The 22,706-nt window shown below is 41.3% G+C and overlaps 1 protein-coding gene across 2 annotated transcripts in view; it reads right to left on the bottom strand.

Moving 5' to 3' along the window:
• Nucleotides 1–629: 629 nt before the first annotated feature.
• LOC111871266 (E3 ubiquitin-protein ligase ZNRF1) overlaps nucleotides 630–22,706 on the bottom strand; it is a 122,419-nt gene continuing 100,342 nt past the window's right edge. For both annotated transcript variants that reach the window (XM_023864243.2, XM_023864244.2), the window contains 3 exons: nucleotides 7,994–8,089; nucleotides 6,882–6,987; nucleotides 630–3,657 (listed from right to left, as the gene is read on the bottom strand). In XM_023864243.2, coding sequence (XP_023720011.1) covers nucleotides 3,600–3,657; nucleotides 6,882–6,987; nucleotides 7,994–8,089 — 260 coding nt within the window. In that variant the 3' untranslated portion in view covers nucleotides 630–3,599. The remainder of the gene's footprint in view (nucleotides 3,658–6,881; nucleotides 6,988–7,993; nucleotides 8,090–22,706) is intronic.

The raw sequence follows: 22,706 nt of genomic DNA, 5'->3' as shown, positions 1-22,706 counted from the left end.
GGCTCAGTGTTTGAACACATTCTACAGAGCTTTGTACTGTACTGGAAAATGTGATAAATAAAAGAGTATGTGGTTAGAATACTGCTTCCCTTTGCGGAATTACTATAATTGTAACAAAACTCTTCAACTGCTGTATGGGATAACTGTGTCCAATATGACATACAGAATATTAATTTGATTTCAAAATACTGTACATATGGATTTTAGAGTGCCTTCACATCATTCACACATACTTACTGCCATCTTCTCAGGAAAGTATTAAGACAGCATGTTTAAATTTATCAATGATGCATGAATACCAGAGGTATTCTGAAAACTAATCCAGTAACTTTCTAATGTCATAATGGTCTATTTAACTAACTATGATGTACAACACGCATGTTGGAACATGTTTGTGGAACAGTTCAAGAATGATAGTTCTACAAACTTATTGCACAAAGTTCTTAAAGAATGCCCTTTCCATGTTTGTGTCCAGGAATTGGTTACCAGTGTTCTAGATGAGTTCTGTTCATCCAGTCTCCAATGGTCTTCTTGGGAACTTTTCTGCAATGCCACATCCTGACTTAGGTACTATAAATGGAAATTCACGAATGGGATATAAGGAAAGGTTGTAACTAAAATATGAGCAGTAACTTTTATAATGACTTAATTATTAATATATGGTTCATATTCCTTGCAATCACATCACAAGTAATAATAGCAATAATAACATTACACACACTACATAACTTCCAAGTCCTTAATCAGCTAGCACCAATAGTTTCTGGTGTCAACACTTACTAGAAAAGTTCAAAGTGTATGCTGCACAAGTTGCTAATACATCACTCATCTGAAGAAATTAATACTACAAAAAAAGTAATTCAGACATAATATAAATTAAAGCTGAGAAAAAAATCCCCTTATTTGCACAACAGTTTTAATAGAATGGGAACATGAAATCTGTGGGGATGGTGATCATTACCCTGAGAAAGCAAACTTTGCACCTGCACATTGAATCTAACATATCTCTTCCTATTATTCATCAGACTATACTGAATGCTTACATACACTGCTCATGTTTATTAGGCATGGGATAATATTTTCAGAACACACAGCATGAGGAACTTCATGCTCTTCCACTTGCTCAGGCAATGACATAGCTCACCAATTCAAGATTCATGTGTAGAGTCTACTATGTTTTTATGAACATACAGTAAGTTCTTATATTCATTCAAAAAGGAAAAAGTTGAAATTTATGTCAGTATTAATAAAAGGAAGATAAATCAATTAAAAAGGTGAATGCTTGAGTACTGACAATAAAAGGCACAACCCAGTCACAATATTAAATAGATAATGGTTTCAATACATTTCCAGCCAATTCAAGCTCTGCAGCATGTCAATTTATGTTTTCCTAACTGAATATGTTGGAAGAATGTGACAAGGCTTGTCATAAAATGTTGTTCACTGTAGATAGTGGCATGGACAATTACACTTGTGAACAGATGGATGTGAAGCTCTGTGCTACAAATGAAAAACTTTGTAGTCCTGATACAAACTACAAATGGAGCCACTCCACTTTCACCTCTATATTAAGACACGTGGACAATAAAATATGGCACGGCAGTAGATCATTTTCACACGTGTCACTCAGTCTTATTCAGATATAGTGGTTCTCGGAGGCAGGATGAGCAGCCTACATGTCTTCTATAGATCCCAGATAATATTTGGAAGTCTGATTCCTTATTATGTAAAACAAAATTAAATCAGTTAAGGCTTTATTTCACATAATCTACCATCTCCTTCCATAAAAACTTTTCACTTCCTGAATGACTTGATTGTACATCAACTTTAGTATGAAGGTGAAAAAAAATAATGAACAATCAACGCCTTCTTTAAAGAAGTCTACTTTCACAAATAATTCAAAACAATGTAATACATTCTCCTTTTTTTCATTTGCAAACAATTTGAATGAAAAGCATAAATGAATATAACTTGGGAGATATTTTAATCATATGGAAAATTAGGCCTACTGCCAGTTCAACACAAACTGTATGTAATTAATAAATTATTAACAGATGACAAAGTCATGAGAGCTTACCTCCCACAACATGCTAACTTAATTTTCAATGGGAATCCCATTTCACCCCTCTTACAGAGTGTTGCATTCCATGGTGAAACAGTACAGTGTACTTAGGTCTGTATAAATCTCTTGCACAATCTGGTAATGAGCTGCAGACAGCAGCTGCCTATCGCTGATTCAAGCATAACAGCATGGAACTTATTACCACTAACTTTCTCCTTTTAGTAAGAGGGAAGTGTTCCTCAGTTTAAACATTCAGTTATTTCCGAGCACTGCTGGATATATATATGTGTGTTGTCTTTACTCTGATGTTTGGGTACAGAGTTTATTTTCATAAGGGAATTATATCTCAATATTAACTGTTTCTTCACTTCAAGATAATATGGAATTTAACACCAAATTATCCACTCCCATTAAATGTTCATAACCTCAAAGCTTCAGTTTCCATAAACAAGTCCTGCTTATGATTCACCCTAAAATTTGTGCCTAAACATATCAACCATTTATCTTCATGATACATGTGTCCACTGTGTTGGGGACAGACTGACTGTTAATTCTGATGCTGGATAGTTCTCACAAGTCTATCAAACTGCATCTTCTGCTATGAGATTTCTTATGAAAGTATCAAAAATATCACTTTGCTGTGAAAGAGACTGTATATCCTTTTCAAAGCAATGGTGTGAGCCCCATTACTTTCTGTACATTTTTCCAAAAGAAAAATAACCTGTCTGAATCATAAGTTGTTGGCTTCAGTAAAGAAAAATGAATGACAGACATTAGTCACTGCATAGTAATTAGAATTAAAGGGATAAAGGAATATACACAAATAAAAAAAAGATACATTTTATAGTTCCTGTACAAGACTAATCATCTCAATGTTTTTTTTTTCGTAACTGATATACTATATATTACTAAACTTGTTTATATATATTTATATGATGTATATTCATTGAACAAATCTTGTATGTAACAAACAGCTTGCATGATGTGAAGCAAGCAGTAAGTGAAATTCTGTAACTTGAATTGTTGCAAGTTCAGTCTCCACCAAGAACAATGGTTCCTCCAACTAAACTTAGAACAAACATTATATCACTCCAAAATACCACCTCTGATATAGAGAAGCATAGCTTTCCAGTGATCAGTGTACCATCCAAATTTCGAAACAATATCTGTAACAGGAAGAAGTGGAATTATGAAGCTGAAATGTTCCTGCTGGTGAGTAAAAGAAACAAGCGGCCCAAAGCTTCAGTATCTTCCTGCAACTGAACCTTCTTATGCTATTGGCATCAATGCATCTTGAAAAGGCCAACTTATAATAAACTAGTGCAGAGGCAAAATGCTGATGGCTTCACACCAAAGATCACTCTAGTTGACTGATTATGTAGTGTAGCATTTGGATGGCACTGGCAGTTGTAGAGGTAATTCCATCTTGTGGAGAAGGCCTGTCTGTAGTTATGTATGGTGACTGAAACCAATCCAGTAACAATGAAGGGGGCTACATCAGTAGGTCTGGAGCCTGCTCCCTCGAGTTGCACGGAGGCTAGTCGCCGGGATGCTCTGGACATGACCGGTTTACCTCAAACCACCTGTCGATGCAACTGAAACAACACCAACAATTATTTACTACAAAAAGAGATACAGATTCTGATTTAATTTGATAATTATTTCAATAAATGGTATTTATCACATCTGTATGTGTATATGGTCATTTTTAGATTTATTTCATTAATTTATAAAAGAAAATACAGATCCATGCCACATATTGTCCTCTTCTGTGTCCTAATATCTATTCAAGGGACTGATGGATTTTTGTGCAACTTTGTATGTAGATCATGTTCCTAGAGGCCACTTACTTGTCCACATTTTTATCTCCTATCATCAATAACACTCACTTCCAGCTAGTGCCAAGGTTAAGAAAATGTGGATCTATATATCCACTCCCCCATATGCCTTCATGGTGTAGTGCTTAATTAGTTAAGCACAGAGACAACTTTATCTTTACCACAGTGCCACCAATAAGGCAGATATTTTTAACTCATGAGGTGAGGGCAGTTATGCCACAAACTTAAGACCATGAAATGTGGCAATTGAACTTTTAGAAATATTAGCAGGGTGATCAATTTGAGATGGATGGGGCACAAAGCGTGCATGAGGCCACCTGATATGGAGGAGAGATACTGCTATCTTCTCAAGAAAGGCTCCCATCAAACAGGCTGGTATAGCAGTAGTGCTCTCAACTTGTATTTGAGAGATGCTCGGTTTGAATCTTGGCTAAGACACTGGCTACCATAAGGTTTTTCTTGGGTTTCCTCAATCCATTCTGGGAAATGCCAGGACAGTACCTGGATTAGACCATGACCATTTCCATCCAAATCCTTTCTAATTCATTATTCATCAATTCTCCTATAATCTGACACAATACTATAGTCCTTATACTGATGACATCATTAAATAACTAATTTAAAGGAAATATGGATTCTGCTTCATGGAAAACATTAAACCTAGCAAGCTGCACTTCAGGCTAGCTTTACTTTACTGGCTAAATATCTGAAGGAAAGTAGCAATCACAAATCCAACCCAAAGTTTATAGTTGAAATCACTTAAACCATAACAATGGATAGGAAACAGATGTTTTGAAAATGTGGCACAGTTCATATATTTGGGAACAACAATAACAGATCAAAACCTGATTCAGGAGGAAATTAGGAGGAGACTGAACTCGGGTAATGCTTGCTACCATTCAGTCCAGAACCTTTTGTCTTCTCGTCTGTTGTCCAAAAACATAAAAATTAGAATATACAAAACTATAATTTTGCCTGTGGTTCTGTATGGGTGTGAAACTTGGTCTCTTAACATTAAGGAAGGAACATAGACTGAGGGTGTTTGAGAACACGGTGTTTAGGAGAATATTTGGACTGAAGAAGGATGCAGTGACAGGAGATTGGAGAAAACTGCATAATGAGGAGCTTCATAACTTGTACTCTTCTCCATGTATAATTAGAATGATCAAGTCAAGGAGGATGAGGTGGGCAGGTCATGTAGCACGAATGGGGGAGACGAGGAATGTGTATAGGATATTCGTGGGAAAGCCAGAAGGAGAGAGACCACTGGGAAGACCAAGGCGTAGGTGGGTGAACAATATTAGAATGGATCTTACAGAGATAGGATGGGATGGTATGGATTGGATAGATCTGGCTCAGGATAGGGACCAGTGGAGGGCTCTTGTGAACACGGTGATGAACCTTCGGGTTCCATAAAATGCTGGGAAATTCTTGAGTAGCTGCAAAATTGGCGGCTCCTCCAGAAGGGTTCAGCTCCGTAAGTAAGTAAGTAAACCATAACAATGAAGATACTGCACACTATGTTCTATTTACTGATGCTGGCATTAATTTACTGGAAGAAAATATAAATAAAGAACAAGAAGGATAAACTAATGCATGAATGAAGAAAATTATACACTGAACTTCAGCATATTTTGTACTGTTCACCTAATATTGATGAAACAAGATCAAAACACCATTAAAAAGAATGAGATGGGCTAACCCGCACATTATCTGAGAGATCTATGCATGCATGGGATGATAATTTTAAAATGGAACCTTAAAATACGTACACATATATGGAGTTTTAGATGATTTATATGTAAAAGATATGATGTCTATATAAATGTATATAGCATATACACTGTTCAGTTTAAGCTTCCAACATTCTGCTGAATGAAAGAAAATTTAACGCAGATTATATTCCATCTATAACCTAAAATTATGAAAAATGAGACATGGTTTTACAAATGAACAGACAATAGACTTAGGCTGTTTTAATACAGACTGCATAAGGGTTACACATAATAGGAACTAAACATAAGTTAAGCTTTCGGTTTTAGTAACATTATATGCTGAATCCTCTCTAATGTTTCTGTGGGTAATGCAGCTGACATCTTTATGATGAATGTGAGGCTAAGGATGGAAGCAGACAGATATAGGTCTCCCAGTGGGAGTAAAGGTAGGGAAAGAATTATAGGGTTAAGAAGCAGGGTGAAGCCAGACTTCACTCAATTTATGAGTATACCTCTTCTTCACTGCTGGGAAACTATTTATTGAAGGCACACACAACCATTACTGCTGATGCACTACCATCTGAGACTACCTGCAATGACTAGCAAATTAATAACTGATTACTAGGCATAATAACCATGTGATATGCCATGCAAGTCGGTGAAGATCTTATGCAAAAAGCGATGGCATACAGCTGCATATTACAGAAGAATGTGAGGGGGAGCAGATGGTGTCTCTTACAGTTACCAGGTGATATGCTCTGAGCAAAGGCAGGCAGCAGACTCACCTGCTTCACCTCTCTCCACACTGTTTGACCAAATGAACTCATTCATGTTTCTGATTCTGCCCAAAAGAATGGAACACTGTTTCTGTATATAACTCCATGGCCTGTAGTCTGCGAGCGAACTATATGGACTGAGTGACCGCCGCATGTTGGCGAAGTTAGTGCCAACTTTAGCGCATAGAGGGATGCCTGACATTACTCACTGTGTGAGCTACAGTAACAACATTATAGATCTGTGTTTTGGGGTGCTCATTTTGAATATTGTTCAGTTTACTGGGTATCTTAACTGAGATTTTTAATAGTTTTCCTCAGTCTCTGTAAGGTGAACACTGACTAGGCTAGTACCCTGAACCAGCCAACAACCACCTTCTTCCAATCTACTCACAACTCATGATCTGTGTTACATCTCATTTGATGTTATTTAGTTTCTGCAATAGAACCATCATCAAATAATCTGAGAATCAATAACATGACATACACTGACCTCTTGTGGTAAATACAGAGACAGGGCAGCCTTGCAATTGTGTCACCCTGTTGGAGATCCTCCAGACAAATTACACACTCCCCCTTGTCATCTGTTAGTACATCCTCTGAAACAGAGCAGCTCTGTATTAACTAACAATCATCAAAAACTGAAATTAAATTATAAGGAGAAGCAAGAAATGGGAAGTGCTTAATGCAGGGTTGAAGTCATAGCAGGCAGGAATCGGTTGTGTTAAGTGAACTAATAATGAGGAGGTCAAGTGCATCTGTCTGTCTGTTTCGGCTGCAGAAGCTCTTAATGGATTTCGCTGAAATCTCAAACTCGATGTTCACACTAAAAGTTGTTTGATTAATTTAAGTTTTAAATTTTTAACTTAAATAAACTTCATTGATACAAGTTCTGATGACTTCAGGGGAATTATTGTTTGCTGCAGTTTTCTGGGTTGTGATGTCATGTAGCTTCATAAGCTGATACTAACAATACTTCAGGGGAGCATACCACCTCCATCTTCAAGGTCAAACTTAGTAGAATAATTGCATCCTCCCTACCCTCTTTGATGTAAAGGGGGAGGCAAAACTCTGGCATTCTCCTACAAGAATATATGGTTTCACAACTCAAAGGACCACAAACAGCAAAACTTTATCACATCAAACATGTCTTACCATAATGAAACGGTACTTCAGATGTAAAAAAGTCTGTGACAATGGTACATTAATACAAATATTACGTTTCTGGACATTATCCATTGTCCTGTCTTTATACAAAAATACCGTCCTATTTACTTTTCAAAACACAGCGTTTTGGAGACTAGTTCCTATCTACAGAGATAAGGACTAGCTCTATTGATTGGGCCCAACTGAGTAGGTTTTACTTGAAGACGACAGAATCCAGTCTCCAAAACGTTGTGTTTTGAAAAATAAACAAGATGGTGTTTTAGATAAAGACAGGAGGATGGCTAATGCCCCAAAAAATAACATGTTTGCAATGTGGAAATCATGGCTGATGAGGTAAGAAATATTTCAGACCACATACTTGATATTGGAGTACATGATTACACCTGTTATCCCAGGTAAGCAGTTACTGTAGCTGGAAGCAGAAATGAAATACAATACCATTGTAGCTGAGCCGAGGTTTCGTGAGGCACATCACTAGGTGGCATTCTATGTCGTCTGGTAGCACAAACTTGGCACACACCGGGCATTTTATACCTGCAACATAAAAAAATTTGGTATAAGTATTTAAGTACAGTAACTCTTCCAGAGCACACATATGACAGTGAAACCTCAATACTGAAAGCCAATGATAAAACCAGTGTCACAGATGCTGATATTCAGTTCAGGAGTTGGCCATCAAAACTTATGTGGAAACACTATAAGAGCAAGAAATTTTGGGGAAAAACAGAGCCTGAACCAGTCTTAACCAAAATTATAAGACCTGAAATACAACTGCCTCTGTAATATCAATGGAATACCACAGTACAGGGAAGTTGGCCATAACGGCAATGTTTTTGACTTATAATAGTGAGGTGACTGAGGATGCCAGCTATCCTAACTGGGGGTTTGATGATTATCTTCAATCCTTCCATATAAATGCCAGGATATCTCAGATTAGCCCATGACCCCTTCCTTCCACATCCTATAAAATTAATTACTGATTAAATCATTCTGTCACTGGATGCTATATGTCCGTGATACGAACAGAGTCATAAATAAAGCCTCACTCACTCATGGAGCTGAGCCCTTCTTGAGAAGCCATTAACTGTGTACCTACTCAAGAATTACCCAGCATTTTATGGACTCTGAAGGTTCAATACCATATTCACTAGAGTGCTCCGCTGGCCCCTATCCTGAGCCAGATTGATTCAGACCATACCATCCCATTCTATGTCTCTAAGACCCATTTTAATATTACCCAATCACCTATATCTTGGTCTTCCTACTGGTCCCTTTCTTTCTGGCTTTCCCACCAATATCCTATACATATTCCTCTTCTCCCCCACTCATGCTACATGCTCTTCTCAACTCATTACCTTGACTTCATCATTCTTATTATACTTGGCAAATAGAACAAGTTATAAAGCTCCTCATTATGCGGTTATCTCCAAACTCCTATCACTTCATCTATCTTCGGTCCAAATATTCTCCTCAATACCCTGTTCTCAGACACCCTCAGTCCAAGTTCTTCCCATTATGTCAGAGACCAAGTTTCACTCCCATACAGAACCACAGGCAAAATTATAGTTTTGTATATTCTAATTTTTATGTTTTTAGAGAGCAGTCAAAAAGACAAATGGTTCTGGAATGACTGGTAGAAAGCATTACCCAAATTCAATCTCCTCTTAATTTCCTCCTGAATCAGATTTTGATTTGTTACAGTCATTCCCAAACATCTGAACTGTGCTACATTTTCAAAACATGTGTTTGCTATCTTTATGTCATAATTTTGCCCTCCATTGTGATGATGAGACAGCATCATATACTTACTTTCCTCCATGTTTACTTCTAGACCAACCTACTTACTTGTGTCAATTAAAGTTTCTGTGTTTTTCTTTATGGTATCTATACTATATCACCCAGTAGATTCACATCATAGGCATAGACCAACAGCTGATGTATCCCGTTTAATTTCGGTCCCACCTGGTTTTTCTGGTCCTTCCTAATGGTGTATTCTAAACCAAGTTGAAAAGCATTGGCGATAAAGCATCTCCTTGTTTTAGACAATTCTGGATAGGGAAATTATCAAACAAATACGGACTTTACTATGCATTTCATTTAAACACATTTTAGTGAGCCTAACTGGTCTCACGGGTATCCCAAACTCTATCAGAATACTGTACAATACTTCTCTCCTAACTGAATCATAGGCTGGCTTGAAGTCTATGAATATCTGATGTGCTGTCTCATTGTACTCTCCTATTTCTTCCAGTAACTGAGGAACGCAAAATATCTGATCAGTAATTGATGGGATTAATTAGCTTATGGATCTTAGAATGCAATATTTCACTTCCGGCTTGAATAAGTTCTGCCGGAATTTGATCACTACTTGGGGATTTACACCTTTTCAACTTTGCAATAGTAATTTCAACCTCAAATTGGCTAGGGTCAGTTACTAACGGCTCAACTGTATGTATTTCTGTCTAACAGCACTGACCCTGTGTTCATTCAATAACTGAGAGAAGTAGTTCTTCCACCTATTCAAAATGTTGTGGGAATCTGCAATCAGATCACCATTCTCCTACTTCACTAAGTTACTTCTGGGTTGGTGACCCCTCTTAAAGTCATTTATTCTTCTATACAGTTTATAATGTTCTTGTTCTTACTGTTCATTGCAAGGTCATCAATTTTGTCTTTCAGATATTCCCGCTTTTTATTCCTGAAATGCCTGCTTGTTTCACGTCTTATATTGTTCAGATAATCCACATTTATTTTACTTGGATCCTGTAACCACTGCAATTTGGCTTGTTTCCTGTAATCTAATAACTCTGAATATCCTTCGTTGAACCATGAACCATGCCTCTGCTTCTTCAATTCGTGATAACCTTGACTCCCTTGGCTGAATTTGTTTTTATTCTTTCTAAGTTTCTCAAGCTCTATTAATATCGACCTCAGCAGCATCTAAGTTTTCCAAAGCTGCGAACCTATCTGAGATGTCAATATGATACTGCTCTTTATAACGGACAGAATGTTTATTATACAGGGTTATTCAAAAAGAATGAACCGATTTTATTATGCACTATTTTATTAAAGGAAAGGAATACAAAACTACAGCCAAGTCACAAGTATTCTACTCACAATCAACTTATTTCCTGTCTTACAAGTGTTCAATGTGGCCATCACCTGCAGCACGGGCAACATCAATGCGGTAAGAGAATTACTCGCAGGCACGTATCAGCATATCACGATGCACTGAGTTAATCGCTGTTGTTATTCGATGTTTAAGGTCATCGAGATTAGTGGGTAGCGGTGGAACATAAACGTGATCTTTCACATATCCCCACAAGAAGAAATCACACACGTTTAGGTCTGGGGATCTCGCAGGCCAAGAACTAAGAGCAAGGTCTTGGGCCCCCTTCCGACCAATCCATCATTGGGGCACTTCATCATTTAAAAAAGCTCGGACCATCAGGTGCCAATGGGGCGGTGCTCCATCTTGTTGAAAAATGAAGTCATGCGAATCTGCTTGCAGTTAAGTGAAGATCCAGTTTTGGAGAATATCGGGATAGGTTTGTCCTGTAATGGTGTTTCCTTCAAAGAAAAGGGGACCATAAACCTTGTCCTGAGACACAGCACAGAAGACGTTCACCTCAGGGGAATCTCTTTCGTGCTCAACTGTTTCATGTGGGTGCTCTGTTCCCCAAATACGCACATTGTGACGACTGACTGTGCCGCTCAATTGAAAAGTCGCTTCATCACTAAAAATTAAACGTGAAATGAAGGTTTCGTCTTCCATCATCTCCAGCATCGAACGGCAAAATTCCATCCGCTTCCTTGTGTCGTCATTGGTAAGTGCGTGAACGAGCTGCAGTCTGTATGTTTTCAAATGTAGACGTACTGTTAGCACACGCCAGACCGTGGATTGAGGTATCGCAAGCTCACGGCTAGCTCGATTTGTTGACTTCCACGGGCTCCTCTCAAACGCAGCCCGGATTCTCGCCACTTGATCCTCCGAGACTCGTGGTCGTCCTGGACCTTTTCCTTTACACAGACACCCACTCTCTTGAAACTGTCGAAACCACCGTCGAATGTTCTTAGGACAGGGCGGATTAATGCCGAAACGCCTTCGAAAAGCACGCTGCACCGTGACAACCGAATTTGTTTTCCCGAACGCGAGAACGCAGAACGCCTTTTGCCGAGGACTCACCATTCCGAGGGTAAACGAACAACTGAACGTTGCTGGAAGAACGACGCGACTTCAGCGCCCCCGTGGCAGCCATTCACAACTTAGATAACTCCTCTTTCAAATGGTCATTGACTCATTGCATGACGATGCTTGAGAACTGAAGCAATGCGTCATGAAATCGGTTCATTCTTTTTGAATAACCCTGTATATTAGCATCATTTTACTTTGCAAAGTTCGTATGCAAAACGTATTTCCGCTTAAAGCGTCGAGTTGCTGATGCAAACTGAAAATATTAACATCACAGTTAACGTGAATTCTAACACGAGAAACGATTGCTGCTCTTCAGTATACATAATACGAGAATGCGTTAAAATTAATCAAGATACAATTTACCATGAACAATTGTGCCCAGACTGACAATCAGATATAATCAGCACCCTCTCCAATCCTACACATATGACACGCCTTTTCGTCGGGGTATACCGCCAACAAGAACGTCAAAATGGCCGGTTACTATATCATGCCAGAGGTCCTACTAGTGAGAAAACGATTCAATCGAACATTCAAATATTCAAATAGTCTCGAGCAGGAAACAGCAGGAAAATGACCTAGGCCTAAACCGTGCCTGGAGCGTACCCCTGACCTCGAATCAACGCCCACATCTCTAATCACGATCGCTGAATCAATGAACAGTTCGATGTGTTTGTAAAGACAAGCATATAGATGGAATGTTTGCGTGGAAGCCAGAGTCAGAGGGGAGGTATGCTGACACGCAAACATCCTTCCCCTCTCATCACTGTCTTTCTTTATGACGCCCGATGGTTTGCCGGTTTCCCTGGGTTACCGCCCAATGTTTGTCTACTGCGGCAATTTGTCAATCCAAAGTTCTGTTTCTTTCGTTTAATGTCATCGCCATTATGTATATTATAAGTTTCTGTTGGCATGAAAGCTGCAGTGGTGGGTACAAGGTCTGGTTCCGGAGGGGGGGGGGAGGTGGACTGAATACGACCACGCTGTTCCTATTTCTATTTTGTACTTCAAAAACAACATAATTATTCTTTAAAAGGAAAAATTCTAACAATGTATTATACAAATAGGAAACAGCCGGGGTAGCGCAGTCGGTATAGCGACTGGCTATGGGCTGGACTACCAAGGGGTCGGAGTTTTCTATATCGTCCAGACTGGCTCTCGGGCCCACCCAGCCTCTTACCCAACTGGTCCCGGTGGTAAAGCGGCCGGGGCGTGAAGATGTCCACTCACCCAACTAATGCCGAGGCCAAGAAAACGTGGGTCTATACATCCACTCCTCCATACGTCTTCATGGCGCAGTGGTTAATTACTTAGGCAAAGGAACAACTTTTACCTTTCTAATATACGAGTGCCGGTCACGGAAGCCGAACGGTCTAAGGCATGCACTGTCTTCGCTCGCTTGGAAACCGGGATCGTGGGTTCGAATCCCACTCAGGACATCGATGTTTAGTTTGTGTGTGTGTGTGTGTGTCCGCGTTTTCCTGTGTTTGTGTACAGGTAGAGGCCTTGCGACGAGGTGATCACCCGCCCAAGGAGTCCTATCGAATGTGTAAGATCTAGAAAAACCGAAGTGGACGGAGAAGTTCATGGAGGTAGGCCTAGGCCCACTGGGGCTGTAGTGCCAAGGGGNATATATATATATATATATATATACACATATGTATTTTAGGTTCTCACAGAGGTAGTTACGAAGAGTACTATTTTCTGGGATAAAACGCCACATCGTCGTTGAAGGCCAACCAGCGTTTCGGGGGAACATGTCGCCTTCATCTTCAGGGTCGACCAAACAAGAAACCAGCATGAAGCAGGTAGCATGCTTTCAATGAACTATACGGCGTTGTAGCTCAGAAGACAGAACTCGTCATGTATTACATATAGTTATCTAAGAGATACCTACGGGATGGTTAACAGAGAAAAAATAATTATTTATTCACGAGTTGGTTGAATTTCTCATTTATTCTGTACCGTTCCATAACTCAGGCAATTAGGCTCCCGCTTCTCACAGAAGGGCCAGGCTTCAATCCTGGATAATTTATGTGAGATTCATGGTGGAATAAGTGGCACTGGAGCAGGCTTTTCTCGAAGTTTCTTTGTTTTCCCCTGACAACAACTGTTCTACAATTACTGCACAATGAGTCACCACCGCTCCCGTGCGTGATGAACATAACCACGCAGCGTATTCTCACATCCTTGGTCTTTGTTGGGGAAATTAATCTCTGGTCCGGCGAATGGCTAGTTTAGAGTAAGAAATTAGTTACATAATTAATTAACGAATTCAGTACGACTTCCGAGAGATGTGTGAATTATACTTCCACTGACTGCTAAATAAACGAAGAAACAAAGAACGCTGAATATGTACAGGGGTCAGTAACAGTGTACCGTATACATGGAACAAGAATTTGTGGTTTGTGACCTGGACTACAAATTGAAGGATGCGTTTTGGGGGCTGCGACTGGGGCAGTCGTACCGTCGCCTCGACAGAATAGATACAAAATAAACATTACTGAGACATTTTCTTATCTAAATCATAAATAAAAAGCTAGTCTGTATTTTTAGTTGTTATACTACAGAACTCACAGTCTAATTTGTTGACACTGATAGGGGCCTCAACAGCTGTACGTACAAGCGGCCATGAGTACAGACAACCATCGAAGCATGTAGAAAAGACCTCTCGGCAGCTCCAACTGTGGTCAGGCAGTGAATTACCGCTACGCTATCGCTCGTAACACGTGCTCGTTTCATTTTGAACACACCGTATCGTAGTTTGGTGGGTTATTTAGCGACAGGACTGCAAATACTGTACAGCACCGGATGGTAGGATGAAAGATGAATGACGATGAATTGGAAAGGACTCGGAAGGAAGTGACCGTGGCCTAATCACGGTACTATCCCAGCATTTGCCTGAAGGGAATTATATATATATAATAATTATGAATTCATAATTCCTGCCGTGCTTCTATGAAGATTTAAGAACTTAAATGTTACGGAGTTCTTCTCAAGGCTTCTTCCCATATACTGGTGAATGAATATATACGAATTTATTCGCGGGTTGTAGTTTAGATGTATCTGACATAAGGAAAATCTGCTGCGTATTTCAAGAGACGCTGTAGAGCGAGTCAGCTTACGCCGATGTGGCTCATAAAGTGGTAAAAACTGCGTGCCGGACAAGAATAGCACCTTCCGTCAGCACAATTCTGAAATGACATTTTGTAAGCGCAGCCAGTTAGTTTGAAAAAATACCATTTATCATTGCACAAACGAGATGATAACACATGATCGAGCTTACAGATCAACACATGTCGAAACAGTTCTGTAAACTTTCACGAAGTGCAGTCGTAAACAAAGAACTTTTATGAAGAAAGTCGTCTTCTGGGTTTAGGCGCCGTGTATTCTTCCTTTTGGCCGACGTTTCGGAGGAACATATCGCCTCCATCTTCAGAGCAGTTGAATGGCTTGGAATGCAGAGAGCAGTAGCTACAGCATTCCAAGCCAATCAACTGCTCTGAAGATGGAGGCGATATGTTCCTCCGAAACGTCGGCCAAAAGGAAGAATACACGGCGCCTAAACCCAGAAGACGACTTTCTTCATAGTCATCGCCGTGAAAACCTCAAAACTTACAAAGAACTTTTTTCTTTTTGCGGCGTATATGGAATCTTCCTATTGCGAGTCTCTCTGGAAATTTCAGCAGGCGGTCATAGCTTCATCTCGTAATCAACTCCATTACAGGTTTATGAGATGATGGTTGCTTAGCTGGTCAAGAAATTGTCGGCTTTTACGGAAACTTCCCCCCCGCCCAATCTCATTGGACGCTAATCAGAGACAGCTAAATCCAGTTCAAACATTCCATTTATCTAAACATTAATTTTAATATTATACTCTCGTGTATGCTTATGTCTCCAAACTGATCCCTTCTTTGACGTTTTCCGACAAAAATTATGTATGCATTTCTTATGTCCCCCCCTTTTATGTTACATGTTCAGTCCATGTCATTTATCCCTATCTACCTGCCTTAATAATATCAGGCGTGGTGTGTAACAATTACGAAACCCCTCACTATCGCATTATACAACTTCATGCTTTTCGGTTGCTAAGGAGACAGAAACCTATTTATATAAACAGCCGAATACATTAAAATACTGTCGAAAGCTGCGAGGCAACACTTGTGCTATCCCTGTAACAGGCCGTTAAGGCCTATAAGGTTGTGAGACGTCGAGGCTTCCACATTTATTTAGACAATCGGTTCACAGATGGCGGTGAGGTTGTCAGCTTTAAGCACCGGCCGCCCTTTACCTCCCAGGAAGATTCCTGGTACTCATTTCTTTAGAGGCTGAGTCGACCTCAGGGCCATAGTGCAGCTAGAAGCATTAGGTAAATTGAAAACAAAATCCACCTCATCGGAACTCGAACCCGCGACCTTCCGGCTTGTAGTATAGTCCCTCAACCAACTACGCTATCGCGTGTCCCCCCATGCATCATTAGTTTAGGTATTTTTAGTTTCTTGTGGTGGGGTAAGACTGAGTTCACTTGGTACGTCGGCCATTAATTGGCCTATTTTACCAGCCCCAGATGATGATGATGATGATGATTAAAGTGAAACACCCAGATGATAATGATGATTAATGTGAAAGTCAGTGGAATGAGAATTGGGAGAGGAAACCGAAGTACTCGGAGGAAACCTGCCCCAGTGCCACTTTGTCCACCATAAAAACCTGACCTGCGCTCGAGCCCGGGCCGCCGCGGTGGGATGCCGGCGACCTGCATCATTAACAATTCATCATTCATAATTATCTTACCATTCCATACTATATAACCCATCAGGTGAGAAAGCACTGCTATCTAAGACATGGACCAATTACAAACCAGAACGCCAGAAATAAGCATTCAACAAAGATAAATACCATGCGCCTGTTTTCTACTCCATCTGAAAGATATGCCGAACTGCTCACTCAGCCTACAGAAGAACTACACAATCAATGAGGTTCTTGTGCACAAATGTAGAACTAATAATATCTCTGGTTGCTGCATTTGTACTATGGGACCAACAACTTACTGCTCCCGTCGTCCTACACTCCTCATTCTACACAATAAGCATGGCAGGAACCGCACAATAATAATCATACCGACTTCGCTATCTCTGTAAACATGTTTGTTTTTTTTCCTTGGCACTACAGCCCCAGTGGGCCTAGGCCTACCTCCATGAACTTCTCCGTTCACTTCGGTTTTTCTCGATCTTACACATTCGGTAGGACTCCTTGGGCGGGTGATCAGCTCGTCGAAAGGCCTCTACCTGTACACAAACACAAAAAACGCACACAAACATCCATGCCCTAAGTGGGATACGAACCCACGATCCCGGTTTCCGAGCGAGCGAAGACAGTGCATGCCTTAGACCGCTGGGCTACCCTGACCGGCCGATAAGCATGTTACTGTTCTTAATTAAGGACCAGGCCGTGCTATCTGAGCGGGGTTCATCATGATAGGAAAATTAGGAGCAGAAAGCAGAAGAAGATATCGGAAAATATTCCTTTGTAAATAGGACCATGCAACTCTGGAAGCAAATACCTGCATATGATTTAGGAATTCTGTCCTGTAAACCAAATAATTTTAGGAAAAAAGGGTTAGGAAAGTGATAAATAAGGCGAAGTGAAGGTGTGGTGGAAATCATCCAAAAATGCAGTGAAGTGTGCGTAAGTGTAGTGATGTGGAATGAAGTGAAGGCCATGGTGAAACGTGAGTGCATCAGTTCATGACATTAAGTATTCCATTACTGTTACTGTTTTGTGTATAGTATACTTATTTTCATTAATATTAATTTATTTAATTGTAGTTGTAATTGTATTTGTTGTAATGTTATATTTTAGCGTCCCGTTGCACTGACTGATGTCCATGATTTATGCTAACCGTCTTACAGTGCATACACTATTTTCACCTTANTATGACGAATATATACGAGTATTTTAGTCATTTTAGTATGAAGACATCAGGGCATGCAATGCAATAGTTAGACGTGCATAGAGAAAACGCACCTGAAGATGGCACATTAGTGCTGAAACATGTAGTGCAAGAGAGAAGAGTAAGGTGAAAAAAGTGTGTGCACTGTAAGACGGTTAGCATAAATCATGGGTATTTGTTGCAGTTGTAATTTGCATTGTATTCGTTGTGTGTAGTCTGTCCTTTATTGTCTGTGTAGTTTTGTGTGCTGTGTTTTGAGTGTGGTGTGTTATTTTGTCTGAGGTATGCTATTTGTGTGTTGTGTCTTATTGTAGTATCACTGCCACCGGGTAAAACCCATTTGTATTTAAAATAAGTAAATAATAATAATAATAATGAATAAGGGCGTGGAGTTACAGCCCCATGTATTCTAAACCGCTGTATCGGATGGGGGTAACTGCTCAGTTTCACATCCCAACCGCTTCATTCCTAAGTAAAAGCCGATCTACGTCCATACACGATTCTGCATGCCGAGTTTCAATAATCCATTAATTATCGTCATTAAACAAAAAACTAAAGACGAATGAGTTCTACATATATTCTGGGCATAAGGCCACGTAATCCGCTGAAAGCTGACTTTAAACGGACTACACTAAGTTACATACCCTTTTTCATGTGGCGCTACAGCCCCAATTTGGGCCTAGGCCTACCTCCATAAAACTTTCCGTTTCACTTCGGTTTACTAGATCTTACACATTCGGTAGGACTCCTTGGGCGAGTGATCAGCTCGTCGCAAGGCCTCTACCTGTAGACAATCACAGAAAAACGCACACAAACATCCATGCCTTGAGTGGGATTCGAACCCACGAACTCGGTTTCCGAGCGAGCGAAGACAGTGCATGCCTTAGATCGCTCGGCTACCGTGACCGGCAAGTTATACGAGTATACCCCCCAAACACAAATGTTCATAACCACCGGTGTGGGAACCTAAAATCCTACCAAAACTAAAGACACCATACAACTACGTTTTGTACTCTACTACGCAACTACCCTATTCTCTATTATCTAAAGCGACGCACTTTTATTTACTTATTCAAAGATTCGGTGAATAACTAAAGACTATACAGCGACGAATGAGAGGGTACTTTACAGGCAACTGATCTTGAAAGGCTGAGATCTGAACCCAGAATCTTCAGAATATGAAGCAAGAATGTTAGCCACTCAACGGCAACGTTCAGTGCCTGACCTGTAACACGCTACGCAACAAGCAGCTATGCAAACTCTCTGGTATCAAAATGCCCCTGAGCTCATGCCTGTATGCACCGACCGCGTTCCCCTGCCGGGTCTATACATGCAACTCACCATACAGGACGCGTCTGATCCTGTAGGAAGAATCTTGCTCCGGTTCGGGCACACAGGACCCAATGATAATCCCCATCACACCACCTGCTCCTCTTCATGTCATTCTCGCAGATCGACATACAGTCCGGCAGCACGTGTTTCACGGCACAAAAAAAAACTTCTCCCGGGCTACGAACCCCTCATCCACATAACAATCGGAAATGCTGTGCAGGCCAGCTAGGTCTTGCTTGCCTAGCACGGGGTATCCCCCTACATCGATCGCGGTGACGCTCAGCGCAGGTCTGACGCCCTTCCACTCGCTTCGGTCGAATCCGGGAGACGCCATGCTCCAATGATGCAACACAAATCGAACCCTGGTACACAATAATGTATCTACCTGCAGGACTAACGAGGGATTGGCTGCCCCAAGCTTCACGCATTCATAAGCTCGGTAATAGACAGAGGTTCCTTGCACCCATGCGAGGAGTGGGTGAACCCCAAAGCCGGTCTGGACGTTTTAATAATGCAAAGATGTTCCTGTGTTGAAAACATATGGGGGATTGGAGGTATAGAGCCACACGTTATTAACCTAGGTGAGTAGTCAGCTTCACGCCTCTGCCGATTTGTCCTCGGGGGAATGGGCCTGTGGTGTCCAGTAGATGGGAGGCTTAGTGGACCCTAGAACCCGGTCTAGACGCTCTGGAGTAGAAAACAATCTTCTGCTCCCCCCACCCCACCATTGCAGCGAGACGAACCACGATTCCTCGGTCATCCAGAATGTAGCTAAGTCACTACAGCGACTGAGCTATCCTGGTTTCTGGTAACTAAGAGAAACGTTCTGCTCCTTGAACCTGGGCCGTCTAGCACGCACCCAGTTGACTGAGCTACCCCGGTTTACATCCATGTGAGACTGGAGAATCCCACTGCGCTGACTATGAAGTATAATGTCTCCCGTGCGGTACAAAGTTACTATCGTTTCGGAGGACAAACTTCTGACTTCGCCTTCTGGCCAGCCCTGAAGATGTAAGCCAGGGGTTCCTCGGAAAATTTTAACTTTCTACCAGATCATACGGCATGATATCCCCAAAGACAGTAATACCCAAACTGAATGATGTGAGGACCTGAAATCTGACACAGAAGCAGGCTAATATATCGTTCAGAAGTCATTCAAAGATGCGTCCAAACGGGGCGCGAAGTCAAACTGCGATTTACCTCTGACTCCTACCGCTTTGTTATTCCTAAACAGTCTATTTCCCTTCATTCTGGTAGACCCCATTCTTTGAGGCACTATGCTACAAGCCGGAAGGTCGCGGGTTCGAGTCTCGATGAAGTGGATTATTTTTTTTCAATCGACCTACCTTTCAAGCTGTACTATGATCCTGGGGTCGACTCAGCCTCTAACAGAATTGAGTACCAGGAATCTTTCTGGGAGTAAAGGTCGGCCCGGTGCTTAAAGCTGACCTCACCGCCATCTGTGAGCCGATGTGGGAGCCTCACAACCCTATGGGCCTCCTGTTATAGGGAGAGCTTTATTTTTTTTTTAACGCTGTGCCATTTCCAGTTTTGAACAAACCGCCCATTTTCAGGAGCTTTCGTATGAATTTCACTGGAGTCCACTCCAAAACAGTATTTTTAGTTCCTTGTCCTTCTTCTGCTGTCTCACTGCGTCCCCTGACGGATCTGTCTCATCTCTTTCCAACGATCTTAGGTTGGGGCCACACGAGCGCACGAAGTACGTCTGTTGCAACGAACGTACTTTATGACGGATGTTGCTGAGTACACCACACAGTTGCAGAATGCGGTGCGTAGTTTTTTGTCTGCAATGGAGCCACAAGAAAGCGTAGCATTCGCCTCTCTTGTTTAATTCTACAACGGACGCATTTTGTGCGCTCATTTGGCCACAGTTTAACCAACATTTCATTACTCTCTCTCTCTCTCTTTCCTACTTTCTCCTTCCTGTTTGTCCTCCCCAACCTCTTGTACAGCCACTACTCTTCTACTTCTGCTATCCGCAAAAGTTTGCACTAACTTCGCCGACAAAGCGGCGGTCGCTCGGTCGGTATAATTCGCTTGCGGACTACAGGCCACGGACTATATTACAGGATTCCAGATGTACATTGTAAGGATTACTTACCCTGCGGTCGGCCATGTTACCTCGTTAAAACATTCTCATGTCTGTCGCGGTTACAGAGATGTCATACAATGCCATACCGGCGTTGGTGAATTATGAGAATCCCATGATCAGAAAGTCCGAGTTCGGAATTTGATTGCGCACAACCAAATTGGTATCGACCCACTATACATGAGCCGTGTCGACATACAGGAGCTCTCCTTCGCGTCTTCACAATTCAATCACAAGAGTAACATCTGCTACTGATAAAAATACAAAATAAAGGTTCAAAATATAACCACAGCCGGAATAGCTCAGTCAGTATAGCAATGAGTTACGGCCTGGACGGCCGAGTTTCGATTCCCGGCAAGGGAAAGATATATTTCCCTACGAAGAAAGTCGTCTTCTGGGTTTAGGCGCCGTGTAATCTTCGTTTTGGCCGACGTTTCGGAGGAACGTATCGCCTCCATCTTCAGAGCAGTTGAATGGCTTGGAATGCAGAGAGCAGTAGCTACAGCATGCCAAGCCATTCAACTGCTCTGAAGATGGAGGCGATACGTTCCTCCGAAACGTCGGCCAAAACGAAGATTACACGGCGCCTAAACCCGGAAGACGACTTTCTTCATAGTCATCGCCGTGAAAACCTCAAAACTTACATATATTTCCCTACTTCACAGCGTCCAGACTGAGGTCCACCCAGTCTTCTATTTAATGGGCGCCGAGGCCTTTTCCCCAGGAATAAAACGGCCGGGGTGTGAAGCTGATCACTCACCTAATACCAAAGTCAAGACCTGAGACATACATTCTCTCCCCCATACGTCTTCATGGCGTAGTGCTTAATCGCTTAACTAATTAAGCATAGGAACAGCTTTATCTTTACTCTATTCGAATAAGCATTTTTCATAAAAATTAGTATAGCTGACGATGAAGAGGCTATTGTTGGCAGATCAACCTACCAGCTGAATTAGTACTGCCGGCAAATAGCGCGTTCTTCGCCCTGTCGGCGCACTGTGTTACAATTTAAGCAGCAACGTAACAATTTTATTCTACAAAGGGATCTATCTACATCCTAATCGACTGGGTGGATGAACACAGGGCCTGAGAGAGGTGAGATGGAGCTCTGGTCAGTCATAAACGTGGGGCTCCCACCTCGCTCCAAGAGACAATTTTTGAATATACTTAATAAATAATTAAAAAATATTTAAATAATGTTCATATCGATGAAAGGCCAAGAATAATAAATCAAAATTCAATTAAACTGAATTTCCACATTCTTAGTTTATTATGACCACGTCTGTGGCCTAGTGGTCAGAGTTCGTGGCTAGAGATCCACCGGCGCTACCAGATTTTCTGACAAGTAGTGGGTCTGGAACGGAGTCCACCCAGCCTCGTGATGATAATTGAGCAACTATTTCAAGGAAATAGCGGCTCCGTTCTAGAAAACCGAAATTAATGGCCGTGGGGATCCGTTGCGCTGACGTTACAGCCTCTATCCGCAAAAGTCGGCACTAACTTCGCTGACAAGCGGCGGTCACTCGGTCGGCATAGTTCGCTTGCGGACTACAGGCCACGG

Source organism: Cryptotermes secundus, unplaced genomic scaffold, assembly GCF_002891405.2.
Source record: "Cryptotermes secundus unplaced genomic scaffold, Csec_1.0 scaffold781, whole genome shotgun sequence".
In the NCBI taxonomy this organism is placed as follows: domain Eukaryota; kingdom Metazoa; phylum Arthropoda; class Insecta; order Blattodea; family Kalotermitidae; genus Cryptotermes; species Cryptotermes secundus.
This window is presented reverse-complemented; position numbering and strand designations above follow the sequence as displayed.